At 48.0% G+C, this 17,723-nt stretch overlaps 1 protein-coding gene across 1 annotated transcript in view; it reads right to left on the bottom strand.

Annotated features, from left to right (window-relative positions):
- The window catches only part of gucy1a2 (guanylate cyclase 1, soluble, alpha 2), a gene marked incomplete at both ends in the record, with an annotated part of 81,121 nt that overhangs the window by 56,475 nt on the left and 6,923 nt on the right, over positions 1-17,723 (bottom strand). Inside the window, one exon of the mRNA XM_084439634.1 lies at positions 12,517-13,385. Within this exon, the coding sequence (XP_084295760.1) occupies positions 12,517-13,385 (869 nt within the window). The remainder of the gene's footprint in view (positions 1-12,516; positions 13,386-17,723) is intronic.

Below are 17,723 nucleotides of genomic sequence, written 5' to 3'. Positions count from 1 at the left end.
GTAAAGGGATAATTTGATGACATGACTTTTCTGTCTGTCTTTATATATTGTCAGACAGATATCCTGACGAATTGATTAATCCAATGAGGCCATCTAGATGAATAGTCAAATATCCTCACACACGCTCCAGAATATTGTAGAAAGCCTTCCCAGAACAGTGGAGGCTGTTATAGCTGCACAGGGGGGACCAACTCCATATGATGCCTATTCATTTAGAATGGGATGTCATGAAAGTTGTAATGTGTAGGTGGCCCAATACTGTTGTCCTTATAGTGAACTTTGCTAACAGATTCACAGTATTTAGTGATCTTACAAATGCTGTTTGTTATATTGTGTGCCTTCTCCAAAACCTCTACTGTTGTAATGTGGCAAGAAACAACAAATATACAGGATAAAGGGAACTTGTTTAATATTGGTTGGGAAAAAACATGGGCAGGTTTGTTCTTCAGACCTTTGTCCTGTAACAGGCTGTCTTTTTCAGGGGTGGGGTTGTTAGACCCATGCCCAACCCCCAACCTGGAGGGCCAGTTGTTGCTTTTTGTCTGGCCTCTACCCTGAACCTGCCCGGCATGGTTGAACCTGCTGGGGGGTGACCCCCCACCAATATAGCCTTCATGGTCATGGAGGCACACAAGCCTTCCCACCACGACAAGGTAGCAACACGTAGGAAGGATGAGTGGTGTGGTGAGTGTATGTAGTGTGTGTGCGCAGTGTACTGTAGTGGGTGGGCAGTGTGTGGTAAGTGTATGTAGTGTGTGTGGTGAGTGTGTGCAGTGTGTGTGGTAAGTGTATGTAGTGTGTGTGGTGAGTGTGTGTAGTGTGTGTGGTAAGTGTATGTAGTGTGTGCAGTGTGTGTGTTAAGTGTATGTAGTGTGTGTGGTGAGTGTGTGTGTGTGTGTGTGTAGGAACTACAGCGTGGTGAACGTGTTGTGTGTGTGTGTGTGTGTGTGTGTAGGAACTACAGCGTGGTGAACGTGTTGTGTGTGTGTGTGTGTGTGTGTGTGTGTGTAGGAACTACAGCGTGGTGAACGTGTTGTGTGTGTGTGTGTGTGTACGCATACAGCCTTCTTCAATGGGCTATATGCACAACTCCAGTAGGCTACTTCCTGAAATTAGACATGCTTCTTTATTTCCTGTCTTACACTATTGGATGAAATGATTATTCAGGAATTCCTGAATAATCATTTCATCCAAAGTGTAGGACAGGAAATAGAGAAGCATGTCTAATTTCAGGAAGTAGCCTACTGGAGTTGTGCATAGGCCCTACTGGTAGCCGCCAAACAGGACGGCCTTCGGCTGCTCCACCTCGTCCAGCATGATCACTAGTTATTCTTTGGTGAACGCTATCACACGCTTCCTCTTCATATCTGCCATGTCGCTCAATATGTGCAGTTACCCTTGTTTTTTTTATAGGCCACATGCGCCAACACCGGTGCCTGATAGATTAAATTAGTCATCGTATCCACGTGAATTCTAATGTGGGAATGCTACTGCCACAGAGGCAATTTATATGGGCATTATACCTTTGTTTGTATGATAACTAAATCAGTGGTCATTTTGCTATCATCATTGCCTATCATCATTAAAGTATTTTTTCCTGGCCTTTCAAGACATCCTCGACGGGGCGTATATGTCCCAATCCGATTCATGCTCTTTCTTGGATATTTTATTTGATGTAATGTAATTTAATGTATGAATTGGGACTATCACGAGGTCTCGCTTTGACTCTTAAATACATTAGCAGATGAGCTTTCGGTGGATTAGCTTCCTTTTTGGTAATATTTAGACTGAAATCAAATAATTAAGACAGCACGTATTATATTGGCACGTCATTTCTGTGACTTTACGAATGGCCATCGATGTGTGCGGCATCGATTAATTCTTTTTTCAGCACCGCGCCCAGGGACAGCTCCTCTAACGATGTATCTTGGGATGGACCTAACGATGTATCTTCACGCGCACGCTAAGGGATAGTCTGGGAAACACTCGTAGGAAACTCTGTCATTTCGCCAAGGTATACCTTGGGAAGCGTGGTAGTGCGGAGAAATTCGGCAAATCTGGGAAACGCGGCCCAGGCCAGTACTGATACTAGATAGTCCAGGCCAGCACTGATACTAGATAGACCAGGCCAGCACTGATACTAGATAGTCCAGGCCAGCACTGATACTAGATAGTCCAGGCCAGCACTGATACTAGATAGACCAGGCCAGCACTGATACTAGATAGACCAGGCCAGCACATACAGATACTTAGCCATGTTTAATACATCCATGGCTAGTAGCTTCTAGCTATAATGTAATCGATAACATGCTAGGAAGAACTGATTCGGCTAGCTAGCTCCCGAGCTATTTTGCGGGTGTTAGGACCGAAATAATCTAATCATGGCATGATGGCGAAGTGCTTTGAATTAGGCATTTATGCTTGTAGTTAGCTATTTTAGGCCTAATTACTTTAAAATGTCATGAAATTGTACATATGCTATTTGGAGTGTGTGTGTGCGTACGTGTGTGTATGTAGGGGGATTAAGAGAGAGGGTAAGGATGGAGGAATGGAGTGATAAAGAAAGGTGCTGGTGAGATGAGGGTGGTCCTGACAGCATGTCAATAAGATGTGTCCCTCATGTGCAGATGGGTGTGTAGACACAGCAGGACGCCCGTCAACAGGGAGAGAGAGAGAGAAGGAAGGATGTCCTTTGACCTTTCCAGTGGGTTTGTGCTCTTACCCCAGGGGGAATTTGGAGTGGTCAGATGGTGGTCACTGACACACACAGACACACACACACAGAGGTGTATGGCCTCTTTACGCTGGCTGGTCACCTCCACTCCTCCACTCCTGCCCTTTTGGCTGAAAATGCCAACATCCGCCTTTTTTTCTGTTTAAAGATTTCTCATAACTCAAATAACTGGTCTCTTACTAAGCATTGGATCTACTGAAACCACACTCTCTCACTCTGTCTCTCTCTGTCTCTCTCTCTCTCTCTCTCTCTCTCTGTCTCTCTCTCTCTCACACACACACACACACACAAACACACAGAGTCAGATATGCAGTGCTTGCCTTCAGTATTTACACGTCAGATGCCAAGAGCAGAAAACTGCACCAAATTCCTCACTAATGCGTGTGTGCCCGCGCACACGTGTTTGTGTGTGTGTGTGGTTCCTGTCGCTCAGACAGCTGACCTGCACTACGCCATACACTATTGTCTGACTCGATAGACAGACAGATAGATAGACAGACAGACAGACAGACAGACAGACAGATGTGTGTGTGTGTATGTGTACAGTATGTTCCTGTGCATATTTCTGTAAGCAGGTCTATGTTTGAGTGTGCGCACGCCAGTGAACACAATAGTGAGTGGTCATTTCAACCTCCCTTCCAGATGGGGGTATGTAAACATAAGATGCTGTATTTCATAATCATCTGTCCAGCTTAGCACAGTCAGTCTGGACAGGACCATTCATCAACAGCCCCAGCGCTCGCTTAGCAACGCCAAGAAGCCTCCAATCACAGCTCTCCATGTCCACTCCAGGAAGACTCACACAAGCCACTTGCTATGACAACCTGGCCTAGTTCCTGGAGGACTAAGGAGTAAGAATGGCTTTGGTCTTATTGGTGTGAACAGTGTTATAGTATCTCCTTCCAAGAAGCAGCTAGTCCTCTGGCAGAAGAACAAACCACAGAATACAAGAGGACACATCATGACAAAGATAGGGAAGAGAACACAGTAAAGGAACCACAGGAGGATTCCAGAACCACGGGAGGATTCCAGAACCACGGGAGGATTCCAGAACCACAGGAGGATTCCAGAACCACGGGAGGATTCCAGGAAGCGGCTTTGAATAATTCTAGTTTGAACCTCGAAGTCTGAGTTTAATTAACCAGATCATTGATCTCAGGCTTTTCCGGCTCCACAACAGCTGATGCAGGTTTCAGCTATCAAGTTAGCGCAAGTCCCGTTAGTCATATCACTACGCATGCACAATCATATTCCTTTTAAAAAGACTGATATCGAACCTCGAGTACTTGATTCAAGTGCCAATTGTGGAGCAAGAAAGAGTGTTTTTTCCCCTTACAATCGTATGTAGATGATGAGCACAGTTTTACACACACAAAAGAACATCCCACACATGATGAGGTATGGCAAAACAAAAAAGGTGATAGTCAAAACATAGGTTTGATTAAGTTTACATTTGTGAAAGGAGTAGCCCAAAGCTAGGTAGGTAGTCTAAGCCCTAGTTTCTCTGATATCATATGATTATGATTTACCAGTCTGAATGATATTCTCCTGAGACCTGCTAGATTGCAAGTGATCAGAATAATGTCAGAAAAGCCCTAATGAGGTTAGTCTCTTAAAGGAACAGGCCAAGTATCTGGGAAATTAGTTATTTGCCATCTTACTTCGTCAGTCAGACAAGAAGATACATACCCTTCTCGTGTCTGTGCATGCAATAGGAATCATTGAGCCTATCTTAGCTGTAATCACTGGAAGTGGCTTTGAACCATTAGTCCATTAGTGATGAAATCCACCTTCCAGCAACTTCAGATGTCGTATTTACATGTTTACAGACCTGGGGCCTCATTTATCATTGAGGTACGTCTTCTTTTACACGGTCTTTTCCGCGATTTCAGGCGTACGCCATTTTCCCCCCCCACAGCGCGATCTATCAAGCCAAAAGGGCGAAAATGTAGTCGCCTTTCTACGCGCTTTTGTAGGACACCTCTCAAGTTGTCGTACCGATTTACACGGTTTTCTACACCCTTTTTGAACACAGGGGGAACTGGCGACGCAGGTGGTGCGTCGGTGAATTACAATGTTTGATGGAGAGAATAAGAGCGAAAGTTTATGAACGCACAATCATGTAGGCTAATAGCCCAATTCAGCACAAACATATATCGCAATGCAAGATCGTGTCCTCTAACCGGCTCATTAATGGTCCGATATAGATTTGTTCCCCAAACTTAACCTATGCGCACACCTAATGCAGGCACTCCATCAAACGGCAATAATTGAACAATTAGATTGTCAGTAATATGTGATCATGTGGACCTGTTTGCTGTTTGGTAAGCATATAAATGACAGTCCTCCTGTGCGTAATGCGAGCCTAAATGAATCCGGCGCTACTCGGCCTACTGGCCGAGATAGAACTCCAAAGAGGTGACGGCGATGGCGACTGCACCCACATAAGGGCACCATCATTGAATGAATACGTCTATGTGAATCGCAAAAATGTGCACACTATAAATACCCAAATCATATGTGACGCCGACATGCTCATCACAAGTGTAGTGGCACGGTGGCCTGGCTCCACGCATGACTCATCCATCCTGGCGCACAGCAGGGTAGGGGCTAGACTGGAGGCAGGCGCTGCGCGTGACGGCTGGCTTGTTGGTGTGTGCATAGCCAAGATATCCGAAAAGCGTGTAAATATTCTCGTCGTACGCGACATTTCGCCTTTTCCTCGTTTTCGTCGTACGCCCTCTTTTACACCTGAATTTACACGCTCTTTGATAAATGAGGCCCCTGTCGTATTTACATGTTTACAGACCAGTCGTATTTTCATGTTTACAGACCTGTCGTGTTGACATGTTTACAGACCAGCCGTATGTACATGTTTACAGACCTGTCGTGTTGACATGTTTACAGACCTGTCGTATTGACATGTTTACAGACCTGCTGTATTGACATGTTTACAGACCTGTCGTATTTACATGTTTATGTCATGGAAATTGTAGTTTCACTAACTCCCTCAACCTTTCACATAGCTGTGCTAAACTCATTTTATAACAGAATGAGCTCTCCAGGAGGTCAACACACCTAGACGTTGTCTGCCCAGAATAACCATCCTTTGTTCTATTGTCCCTGCAGGATTTGCCGCCCTTTCTCATATCACGTGTCTCTACTCTTGACCACTGTTGATGATGTCCGCCACTCTCAAATCCCTGGAAGCGTCATAATATGTATTGCTTGAATATAAGACCCTGCAACACCGTTCGGGGGCACTTCTGCTGGATGCCACTCACGTGCGTTATCCTGAAGGGAAGTCCCTGCGCTCGTATGTTTTCTCAATAAATCAGACCTGACCTGTTTGAGCGAACCTTGGCAAATCTTTTTTCTTTCGATCAGATTTAATTCTATTACATTTACAGACCTGTCGTATTGACATGTTTACAGACCTGTCGTATTTACATGTTTATGTCATGGAAATTGGAGTTTCACTAACTCCCTCAACCTTTCACATAGCTGTGCTAAACTCATTTTATAACAGAATGAGCTCTCCAGGAGGTCAACACACCTAGACGTTGTCTGCCCTGAATAACCATCCTTTGTTCTATTGTCCCTGTAGGATTTGCCGCCCTTTCTCATATCACATGTCTCTACTCTTGACCACTGTTGATGATGTCCGCCACTCTCAAATCCCTGGAAGCGTCATAATTTTCATCAGATTTAATTCTATTACATTTACAGACCTGTCGTATTGACATGTTTACAGACCTGGGGCCTCATTTATCATTGAGGTACGCCATATTTTACACGGTCTTTTTCGCGATTTCAGGCGTACGCCATTTTCCCCCCCCACATTGCAATTTATCAAGCCGAAAGGGCGAAAATTTAGTCGCCTTTCTCCGCGCTTTTGTAGGACACCTCTCAACTTGTCCTACCGATTTACACGGTGTTCTACGCCCTTTTTGAACACAGGGGGAACTGGCGACGCAGGTGGTGCGTCGGTGAATTACTATGTTTGACGGAGAGAAGCGACAGTTTCTGAACGCACAATCATGTAGGCTAATAGCCCAATTCAGCACAAACATATATCGCAATGCAAGATTAGACATGTCCTCTAACCGGCTCATTCATGGTCCGATATGGATTTGTTCCCCAAACTGAACCTATGCGCTGTCCCAAACCTTTCCGCGCTATATGTCACACACCTAATGCAGGCACTCCATCAAACGGCAATAATTGACCATTTAGATTGTCAGTAATATGTGATCATGTGGACCTGTTTGCTGTTTGGTAAGCATATAAATGACAGTCCTCCTGTGCGTAATGCGAGCCTAAATGAATCCGGCGCTACTCGGCCTACTGGCCGAGATAGAACTCCAAAGAGGTGACGGCGATGGCGACTGCACCCACAAAAGGGCACCATCAGTGAATGAATAGCTCTATGTGAATCGCTAAAATGTGCACACTATAAATACCCAAATCATATGTGACATGCTCATCACAAGTGTAGTGGCACGGTGGCCTGGCTCCACGCATGACTCATTCATCCTGGCGCACAGCAGGGTAGGGGCTAGACTGGAGGCAGGCGCTGCGTGTGACGGCTGGCTTGTTGGTGTGTGCATAGCCAAGATACATATTCTTTGTCTTATTTACTTGAATCTTTATTAGCATTTTCCATCCATACAACGACAATACAATAAAACATAAAAACTTACAATAACAGCTTATGGGTACTTCCATCCATGCAGCTTTTTTTTCTTACTCAAATATGACAATTTTTATATTAGTGGTATCATCACACTTCCTTCTATAATCCATCCATTTTTCCCATCTCCCTTCAAACTTTCCTTCCTGCATCCTCAATGCATAAATACATCTCATAAATCTCCTCCACAACACCCACCACTGCTCCTTGGTTGGGGGTTCCACCTTATACCAAGCCCTCATTATTGTCTTTTTACTAGCAACCAATAGTACTTTCACTAGGTATCTGTCCCCTCCTTGTACATCATTCTGTTATGTTTGCCAAGATGTATATTCAAAGCTGATAAGAATGAGAACCAGTCAAGACCCCACCACAAAATGAGGACCCAAGCCCTCAGCCCCCTCCCCGTCATGAGGTTTACCAGCGGGGCCAAAGGGCCCACACTGAGGTCATGCGCCAGCTATGAAGACACAAACAAGTAAGGTTCACATTTCTACCATTTTATTGTCTGTTGGTGGGTGACTGTGTGAGGTGTGTGAGTGCGTTTGTGAGTGAATGTGTGAGGTCCGTGAGTGTGGTAGTGAGTGACTGTGTGAGGTCCTTGAGTGTGGTAGTGAGTGACAGTGTGAGGTCCGTGACAGCATGTGTGAGGGAATGAAGTGCAGTGAGGATGTCCTGTTGGCTCTGGTGGTGTAGTGTGGTGACCTCCACCAACTGCTGAACAACTGCCCCACAACTGCCCCAATCCCTTCTACCATTTCCCTCTGGGCCTCTAGGGTCATGAGCCTCTAGCACAGCGTCTGATAGGAAGCCCAGCCCTCAGGGACCCTTGAGGCAGGGACGTTGGCAGCCGGAGGTGGAGGCGTGGGCGGTGGAGACGGCACTGGAGGTGGAGGCCGGTGCGCTGGAGGTGGAGGCACTGGAGGTCGTGGCACTGGATGTAGAGGCTGCAACCGGCGGGGGCACGACCGTCAGGTCAAGGACCACTGCAGACTCCCCCTCCTCTGAGTCCCACCCCACGTCAGAGTCTGGAGAAACAATTTCAGTCATTTTCTTTGAGTTTGTCTGTTAACTTGATTATGCATTAAACATTTTATTGTGTAGCCATATTCAATTGATATGTTTTTCTGTTGGCAGCCAAATAAATGCTTAAGTGTGATTTACCGGGTGATTTAGATGAGAGTCTTAATTTCCCAGAGGGGAAAATGTTTAATATGGTCTAACATTATGAAGTGGTCATCTGTGTTATCGTTCCCTGTTTTTGGTCCTGAATCAATCATAGCCTACCACAGAATGTGTGGAATGTTTGCTTTCCTCACAGCCACATAATACAGCATGTCCGTGTAGCCTACGCCACATACAGGATGCACGAAACGTACAGTAGGCTACCTAAACTGTAGGAGCAATCAGACAAATGTAGGCTCGTACAAATAGCTTACCTTCCGAAGATGATTTTCTTTCCTCGCGTGGACCTCACCAACAAGCACATGCACCTCCGTCTCCGAAAAGTTTCTCTTCTTTCCGCGTTTTTCCATAAACGTCTTTGTCTGTCCTAATGCTCCACGCTATATTATGTCGGTTCCTTCCGGGGTATCCACGTTGTGCGCTGTCATAGTTTTGACCATATATGGTTGAATTTGGGCGTGGAGAGGGCGGAACACGGGGCGCGTGCGCGTACGCTCTCTCCTCCACCAGTCTCGGATTTCTCGTGCAGGAAAGGGCGTACAACATTTTTGATAGATCCGAAAAGCGTGTAAATATTCTCGTCGTACGCTACATTTCGCATTTTCCGCGTTTTCGTCGTACGCCCTCTTTTACACCAGAATTTACACGCTCTTTGATAAATGAGGCCCCTGGGGCCTCATTTATCATTGAGGTACGCCATATTTTACACGGTCTTTTTCGCGATTTCAGGCGTACGCCATTTCCCCCCCCCACATTGCGATTTATCAAGCCGAAAGGGCGAAAATTTAGTCGCCTTTCTCCGCGCTTTTGTAGGACACCTCTCAACTTGTCCTACCGATTTACACGGTGTTCTACGCCCTTTTTGAACACAGGGGGAACTGGCGACGCAGGTGGTGCTTCGGTGAATTACTATGTTTGACGGAGAGAATAAGAGCGACAGTTCATGAACGCACAATCATGTAGGCTAATAGCCCAATTCAGCACAAACATATATCGCAATGCAAGATTAGACGTGTCCTCTAACCGGCTCATTCATGGTCCGATATGGATTTGTTCCCCAAACTGAACCTATGCGCTGTCCCAAACCTTTCCGCGCTATATGTCACACACCTAATGCCATCAAACGGCAATAATTGACTAATTAGATTGTCAGTAATATGTGATCATGTGGACCTGTTTGCTGTTTGGTAAGCATATAAATGACAGTCCTCCTGTGCGAAATGCGAGCCTAAATGAATCCGGCGCTACTCGGCCTACTGGCCGAGATAGAACTCCAAAGAGGTGACGGCGATGGCGACTGCACCCACATAAGGGCACCATCAGTGAATGAATACGTCTATGTGAATCGCTAAAATGTGCACACTATAAATACCCAAATCATATGTGACATGCTCATCACAAGTGTAGTGGCACGGTGGTCTGGCTCCACGCATGACTCATTCATCCTGGCGCACAGCAGGGTAGGGGCTAGACTGGAGGCAGGCGCTGCGCGTGACGGCTGGCTTGTTGGTGTGTGCATAGCCAAGATACATATTCTTTGTCTTATTTACTTTAATCTTTATTAGCATTTTCCATCCATACAACGACAATACAATAAAACATAAAAACTTACAATAACAGCTTATGGGTACTTCCATCCATGCAGCTTTTTTTTCTTACTCAAATATGACAATTTTAATATTAGTGGTATCATCACACTTCCTTCTATAATCCATCCATTTTCCCATCTCCCTTCAAACTTTCCTTCCTGCATCCTCAATGCATAAATAAATCTCATAAATCTCCTCCACAACACCCACCACTGCTCCTTGGTTGGGGGTTCCACCTTATACCAAGCCCTCATTATTGTCTTTTTACTAGCAACCAATAGTACTTTCACTAGGTATCTGTCCCCTCCTTGTACATCATTCTGTTATGTTTGCCAAGATGTATATTCAAAGCTGATAAGAATGAGAACCAGTCAAGACCCCACCACAAAATGAGGACCCAAGCCCTCAGCCCCCTCCCCGTCATGAGGTTTACCAGCGGGGCCAAAGGGCCCACACTGAGGTCATGCGCCAGCTATGAAGACACAAACAAGTAAGGTTCACATTTCTACCATTTTATTGTCTGTTGGTGGGTGACTGTGTGAGGTGTGTGAGTGCGTTTGTGAGTGAATGTGTGAGGTCCGTGAGTGTGGTAGTGAGTGACTGTGTGAGGTCCTTGAGTGTGGTAGTGAGTGACTGTGTGAGGTCCGTGAGTGTGGTAGTGAGTGACAGTGTGAGGTCCGTGACAGCATGTGTGAGGGAATGAAGTGCAGTGAGGATGTCCTGTTGGCTCTGGTGGTGTAGTGTGGTGACCTCCACCAACTGCTGAACAACTGCCCCACAACTGCCCCAATCCCTTCTGCCATTTCCCTCTGGGCCTCTAGGGTCATGAGCCTCCAGCACAGCGTCTGATAGGAAGCCCAGCCCTCAGGGACCCTTGAGGCAGGGACGCTGGCAGCCGGAGGTGGAGGCGTGGGCGGTGGAGACGGAGGCGCTGGAGATGGCACTGGAGGTGGAGGCCGGTGCGCTGGAGGTGGAGGCACTGGATGTAGAGGCTGCAACCGGCGGGGGCACGACCGTCAGGTCAAGGACCACTGCAGACTCCCCCTCCTCTGAGTCCCACCCCATGTCAGAGTCTGGAGAAACAATTTCAGTCATTTTCTTTGAGTTTGTCTGTTAACTTGATTATGCATTAAACATTTTATTGTGTAGCCATATTCAATTGATATGTTTTTCTGTTGGCAGCCAAATAAATGCTTAAGTGTGATTTACCGGGTGATTTAGATGAGAGTCTTAATAATGTGGTCTTACATTATGAAGTGGTCATCTGTGTTATCGTTCCCTGTTTTTGGTCCTGAATCAATCATAGCCTACCACAGAATGTGTGGAATGTTTGCTTTCCTCACAGCCACATAATACAGCATGTCCGTGTAGCCTACGCCACATACAGGATGCACGAAACGTACAGTAGGCTACCTAAACTGTAGGAGCAATCAGACAAATGTAGGCTCGTACAAATAGCTTACCTTCCGAAGATGATTTTCTTTCCTCGCGTGGACCTCACCAACAAGCACATGCACCTCCGTCTCCGAAAAGTTTCTCTTCTTTCCGCGTTTTTCCATAAACGTCTTTGTCTGTCCTAATGCTCCACGCTATATTATGTCGGTTCCTTCCGGGGTATCCACGTTGTGCGCTGTCATAGTTTTGACCATATATGGTTGAATTTGGGCGTGGAGAGGGCGGAACACGGGGCGCGTGCGCGTACGCTCTCTTCTCCGCCAGTCTCGGATTTCTCGTGCAGGAAAGGGCGTACGACATTTTTGATAGATCCGAAAAGCGTGTAAATATTCTCGTCGTACGCTACATTTCGCATTTTCCGCGTTTTCGTCGTACGCCCTCTTTTACACCAGAATTTACACGCTCTTTGATAAATGAGGCCCCTGTCGTATTGACATGTTTACAGACCTGTCGTATTGACATGTTTACAGACCTGTCATATTGACATGTTAACAGATCTGTTGTATTGACATGTTTACAGATCTGTCATATTGACATGTTTACTGACTTGTGGTATTTACATGGTGTGACTTGTGTATTTACCATATGTAGAAACAAACAGTTTTTGTTGTGTTGTGAGCTGGACTCACATGTTGCCATCTCTTGCACATGCGTGTGCACACACATGCACACACACACACACACACACACACACACACACACACACACACACACATACACACACACACACACACACATCCCTGTGTACCTATACTGATGTTTCATTCTGTTTCATGCAGGCACGCACACATACACACATACACTTAATTTCAAAGTGATCCTCTCCCTCTCCTGGTCTCCACCCCTGCGTGCTGCTGTACCTTCTCCTTGGTGCCGGGCTGGCCGCCATCGGGCCTGGTGCGGATGGTGAAGGGGGAGGCCAGCCGCAGCACGATGCCCTGGAACGAGGCCTCGATCCTGGGGGACACGATCTCGAAGCAGTCCCCGAAGGAGAGGTTCCGGTGGGGCTCGATGCGGGCCTGCCGCCGGAGGCCCTCACCCAGCTGGAGCAGCTCCATGCGGGGCCCCAGGACCAGGTGGAAGGGGAAGGCCCGGCAGAACGTGGCCAGGCCAATGCGCAGGTCAGTGGGCGACAGGGAGAGGGGGAGGGGGGTCTGCCCAGGACCCCCAGAGGGCGGAGGGCTGAGGACAACTGGGGGAGGGCAGGGGGGGGTCTCTCTGATGAGGAAGGACAGGCAGACTGGGAGAGAGTCGGCGGGGGAGGGGGGCGAAGTAGACGAGGTGAAGGAGGGGGTGGGTGAAGGCGCCGGGGTGGGGGCGGAGTCCACGCCAGGCGAGGAGGGCGCCAGGGGCGGGGCCTCCTCCACCTCCACGCGTGAGTGGAAGATCCTGCGGGCGGCGGCTCGGATCAGACCTGGCATGACCAGTCCCACGATGGGGGCGGGGTTCAGACAGCGGAGCAGTAAGACCTTTCCTTCCTTTCTGCTCCCTCCCCCTCCTCCGCCCCGCCCCCTCTCCTCCTCTCCGGGGTCAGTGCACTGGAAGGAGGGGCTCTCGGACGAGGCGCGCCGCCCTGTGGACGTGCGGATGTGCTCCAGGATGGCGTCGAAGCCATTGAAGAAGTCATGGAGGTCGCCGCCCACTGCCCGCAAGCCGCGCTCGTTCTCTTCGAAGCACAGGCCGAAGAACTCCTCCCCAAAGCGCTCGCGCAGCTCGTGGACCCGCACGCCTGGAACACACAACCGGCACAGCGCCGCGGGTCAGGGAGCGAGCACGGACACACACACACACACACACACACACACACATACAGCTGGTCCGCCATGGCTGGACTGACAAGAGCTATTTGATGTGAAGGAGAGGAAAAGAGCAGGAGAGGCTGAACACTCGACAGAAAGGGAGAGAGAGGGAGAGAGATACAGAGAGAGAGAGAGGGGTGGTTGAGGGAGAGAGAGGGAGAGAGATACAGAGAGAGAGAGAGAGAGAGGTGGTTGAGGTAGAGAGAGGGAGAGAGATACAGAGAGAGAGAGGGGGGTGGTTGAGGTAGAGAGAGGGAGAGAGATACAGAGAGAGAGAGAGGGGTGGTTGAGGTAGAGAGAGGGAGAGAGATACAGAGAGAGAGAGGTAGAGAGAGGAACAGGTAGTGTTCAAATGTAATGATCCTTCAACAACAGAGGGATGAGGGGGAGAGAAGGAAGGAGGAAATAAGGAAGGAGGAACAGAGGTGTGCTTTGACTTGCTCACAGTTCCATTGCATGTGTGTGTGTGTGTGAGGTGAGGTCTATTTCTTAGTGCTACACCGTGATATCTCTCCTTGTCGTTTGGGCACTGTGTGTGTGTGTGTGTGTGTGTGTGTGTGTGTGTGTGTGGGCGGATAGAATAGCTCAAATAGCATTCTACCGAGTAAGCATTATTTATCACCTCCCTATACATGCGTGTGAACTGGAGAGATACGTGATTGAAGCAACATGGATCAAACATATCTTCTCTCTCTCTCACACACACACACACACACACACACACACACACACACACACACACACACACACACACACACACACACACCCCTAGGTCCACTCCGGTCAGGCTAGGGTGAGACTCAGGCATGATTAATCAAACTCCGGTCAGGCTACGGTGAGACTCAGGCATGGTTAATCAAACTCCGGTCAGGCTAGGGTGAGACTCAGGCATGGTTAATCAAACTCCGGTCAGGCTAGGGTGAGACTCAGGCATGGTTAATCAAACTCCGGCCAACGACGCTGAGCACCATCCATCAGTCCAAGATTACCGTGACAACAGGGACGTCCGTGGTCACGTCTGCTAGACCAGAGACGGGTGACATGAGCCTAAAGCCTGATCCTCCTAACCCTAACCCTAACCCTTAACCTTCTTGTTATTTTTCCCTTTCCCCTCCTTTTTGTCTTCTTGTTTGTAGTTCTTTCTATATGATCCCCTCTTTGTTTCGTCCATTTCAGTCATTCTATAAACCACAGTCTATCTGTGTGGGAAGTTTTAAGACTTAGGTCTCTACTCTATAGTCCACGGTCTATCCGTGTGGGAAGTTTTATAGCTCAAAGTTTTTAGATTTGCTGTTGAATTTGGTTGATCTTTCCAATCTTAGAAATGAAGCCTAAAAGTAGGAGGGGTCCTAGAGTGGACCAGCGGAGAGCACGCCAACCTCTCAATGCTGAGGTGGGAGACACTAATAGAACTCGATCAGATACCAATCCACCAGAGGGAACTAGATTGGAAAAACGCTATTTCAAATTACTTCAGGCGATCCATCATGCCGAAGTGATTGAAAGGTCACAGCAATCTGGGGTGTTTCCTATAGGAATGATGAAACAAGTAAATAAACTTACATTGTTCATCAAACCATCATCACCAAATCCTGAAACAGCAGGGAGGGTGAAGGCCAACACTGGTCAGTGGATGAGACAAAATCTCTCCATTCTGAAACATCACTATGACTCAGTGCTGGCCTTGGGGCTGGGGGGCCTCCCTCCTTTCGAGCAGGTGGCGTTGGAGAAGGCCATTGCCTATGGGAGAGCTAGGTACAGGAATACGCTCACTGACTCAATTGCCACCTTAACAACACTCGTGGGTGAGAGTACCCAGCCCCTGTGCCATGAGCCAGGACCGGTGACTAATCCAGACGAGTGGCCTGAACTCCATCTCAGACCACTCCTGGCCTCGCTCATGGCCCCCCTTGGTTTGGACACTCCAGACGCTCTGTTGGGCCCAGTTTGGATCTTAGGCCCTCCCGGACCCCACTACAAGACCTGGAGGTTGATCCTTCCCTTCCCTCTGGTTCTCACTCCCATCCTGAGTTGGTGCGAGAACTGGGCCGTGGTCTTCACTCATTACCCCACCCAAACCCTAACCATTACCCAAACCCCAACCCTTATCCTAATCACCTACCTAACCCTGACTCTAACCCTGACCCCATCCTAACTCCCACCCAAATCCTGTCCCTAACCCAAACCCCAACCCTTACCCTAATCCTGGCCCTAACCCCAAACCCAATCCTAACTCCAACCCCTACTCCAGCCCAAATCCCAACCCCCAACCTAATCTAAGCCCTAACCCCAACCACCAACCTATTCCCAGCCCTAATCCCAGCCCAAATCCCAATCCCCAATCTAACCTAAATCCTAACCCCAACCACCAACCTATTCCCAGCCCTAATCCTAGCCCAAATCCCAACCCCCCACCTAACCTAAGTCCTAACCCCAACCACCCACCTATTCCCAGCCCTGATCCCAACCCCAATCTCTACCTTAACCCCAACCCCAACCCTTATCCCCAACCCAACACTGACCCCAGTCCCAATGTGGATCTGAACCATCTTGATCTCACTAAGGCCACTGGCTCTGCTCTGGGACCCTCTACAGGGAATAGGATTCATGTGGTCTCAGCCCAGGTTCTGAGGGGGGAGGGGAGTGGAGACTTCTACTCTCAGTTCTATGCTGATCTCCCTTACACTATCTCTGACCCTAACTTTAGCCTCCAATTTAGTTCTGAGGAGGAGGATTCGGTACAGGGAGACCAGGTTCAGGCCCCTATGACACTCAGATCCCATGTAGCGGTTTCGATCTCAGGGTCCATCAATCCCTCTCCTCTACCTGATTCAGGGATTGAACAACTACCTGTAGATACAGGAATGAATCCAGGGAGTTAGGATTGAGGGCTCCGGTCCGCTATTGTTGGAGTCTGAGAGGGGGCTGTCACCTGTCCAGGTGGAGAGGGGCCTTCGGGGGACCATGGGAGAGGAACTGCTGGACAGTGGTGATGAGGAGACGGAGAATAACAACATTCAGTTTTCCCCACAGAGACCCACTCGCCACAAGCAGACCTTCCAGAAGGGGCCCAACTGGGCACTGACAGTGGGTAGACCTGTACTAGTGGTTGGGGACTCCAATCTTTCAAGGGTCCCCCAATACTACTTTCCACTGGTGCAGATCGACAGCTTTCCAGGAGCCCAAATACACCATCTCAAGGCTCTGCTGGATAAGCTGGACCCCTGTCAGCTGACACAAAAGATTGTTTTGTCAGTGGGCCTCGTGAACTGTCTCAGGCAGAACCGGTCTGAAACCATTCAGAAACAATTCCGTTCGCTGGTGGCAGCTGCGAAGAGGGTGTTTCCGAATGCAGAGATTTTTATCCCCCTTATTCAGACCGCTCCAACTCTCCCAGATCCTATACAAGCCTTAGTGCAGGAAACTAACCGGTTCTTGGTAACCACCTTCAGAGTACTAGAGGGTATTGCAGGTCAATCTTTTAGAGTGTCTCATGACCAGATTCATTGGACCCCAAATACAGCTTCCCACATCCTTTCTAATTGGATGGAACAACTAAACTAGAGGCGGGGAAACCGAAAGAATTCACCCCTGACGCTTCCAACATTTTAAATTTAGCACATAGTTTCACTTTGTCCACTGCTGAGAAAACCCTCCTGGAGAGAGGCCTACTGTTTATCCCGACCCCTGGGGGGGCTAACAGAGAGGACCTTAGAAGAGACCTCCATTTTTATCATCGAAGGCTTAAGTTGCTTGACTATTTTGAGTACTCCTCGAAATCCTCCCGAGAGCCCTTTACATTGCCCTCGACCTGGGAGCCTAAGGAGGAACTAATATCTGACCCAATTAGAGCTCTCATTCGGGGTGATGTGGAGGGCTTTGGGAGGGTGTCTGGTCAAAGGAGTCGTCTTAGCAATTTATCCAAGGAGGAGAGAAAGGCCTTACAAAAATTAAAACAAAATAAAGATATAATTATTAAACCGGCCGATAAGGGGTCTAAGATCGTAATTCAGGACAAAACATCTTATCTGATTGAGGCGAATAGACAATTAGAGAATAGAAAGCATTATTTGCCCCTAGAGAACTCCATTCAACTAGAGACACAGAAAGAAATTCGAGCCATCCTGGATCACCTGTGTGAAACGAAAGAAATTTCAGCTAAACAAAGAAATCTTTATGGTGTAGACCCTCCATGCCCACGTAAATTTTATTTACTTCCAAAAATTCATAAGAACTCAGAGACGTGGACAGTCCCCCATCAGGTGCCG

Source organism: Borostomias antarcticus (assembly GCF_949987555.1).
Source record: "Borostomias antarcticus genome assembly, chromosome: 1".
In the NCBI taxonomy this organism is placed as follows: Eukaryota; Metazoa; Chordata; class Actinopteri; order Stomiiformes; family Stomiidae; genus Borostomias; species Borostomias antarcticus.
Note: the sequence above shows the minus strand (reverse complement) of the source record. Positions and strands in the feature narration are given on the sequence as shown.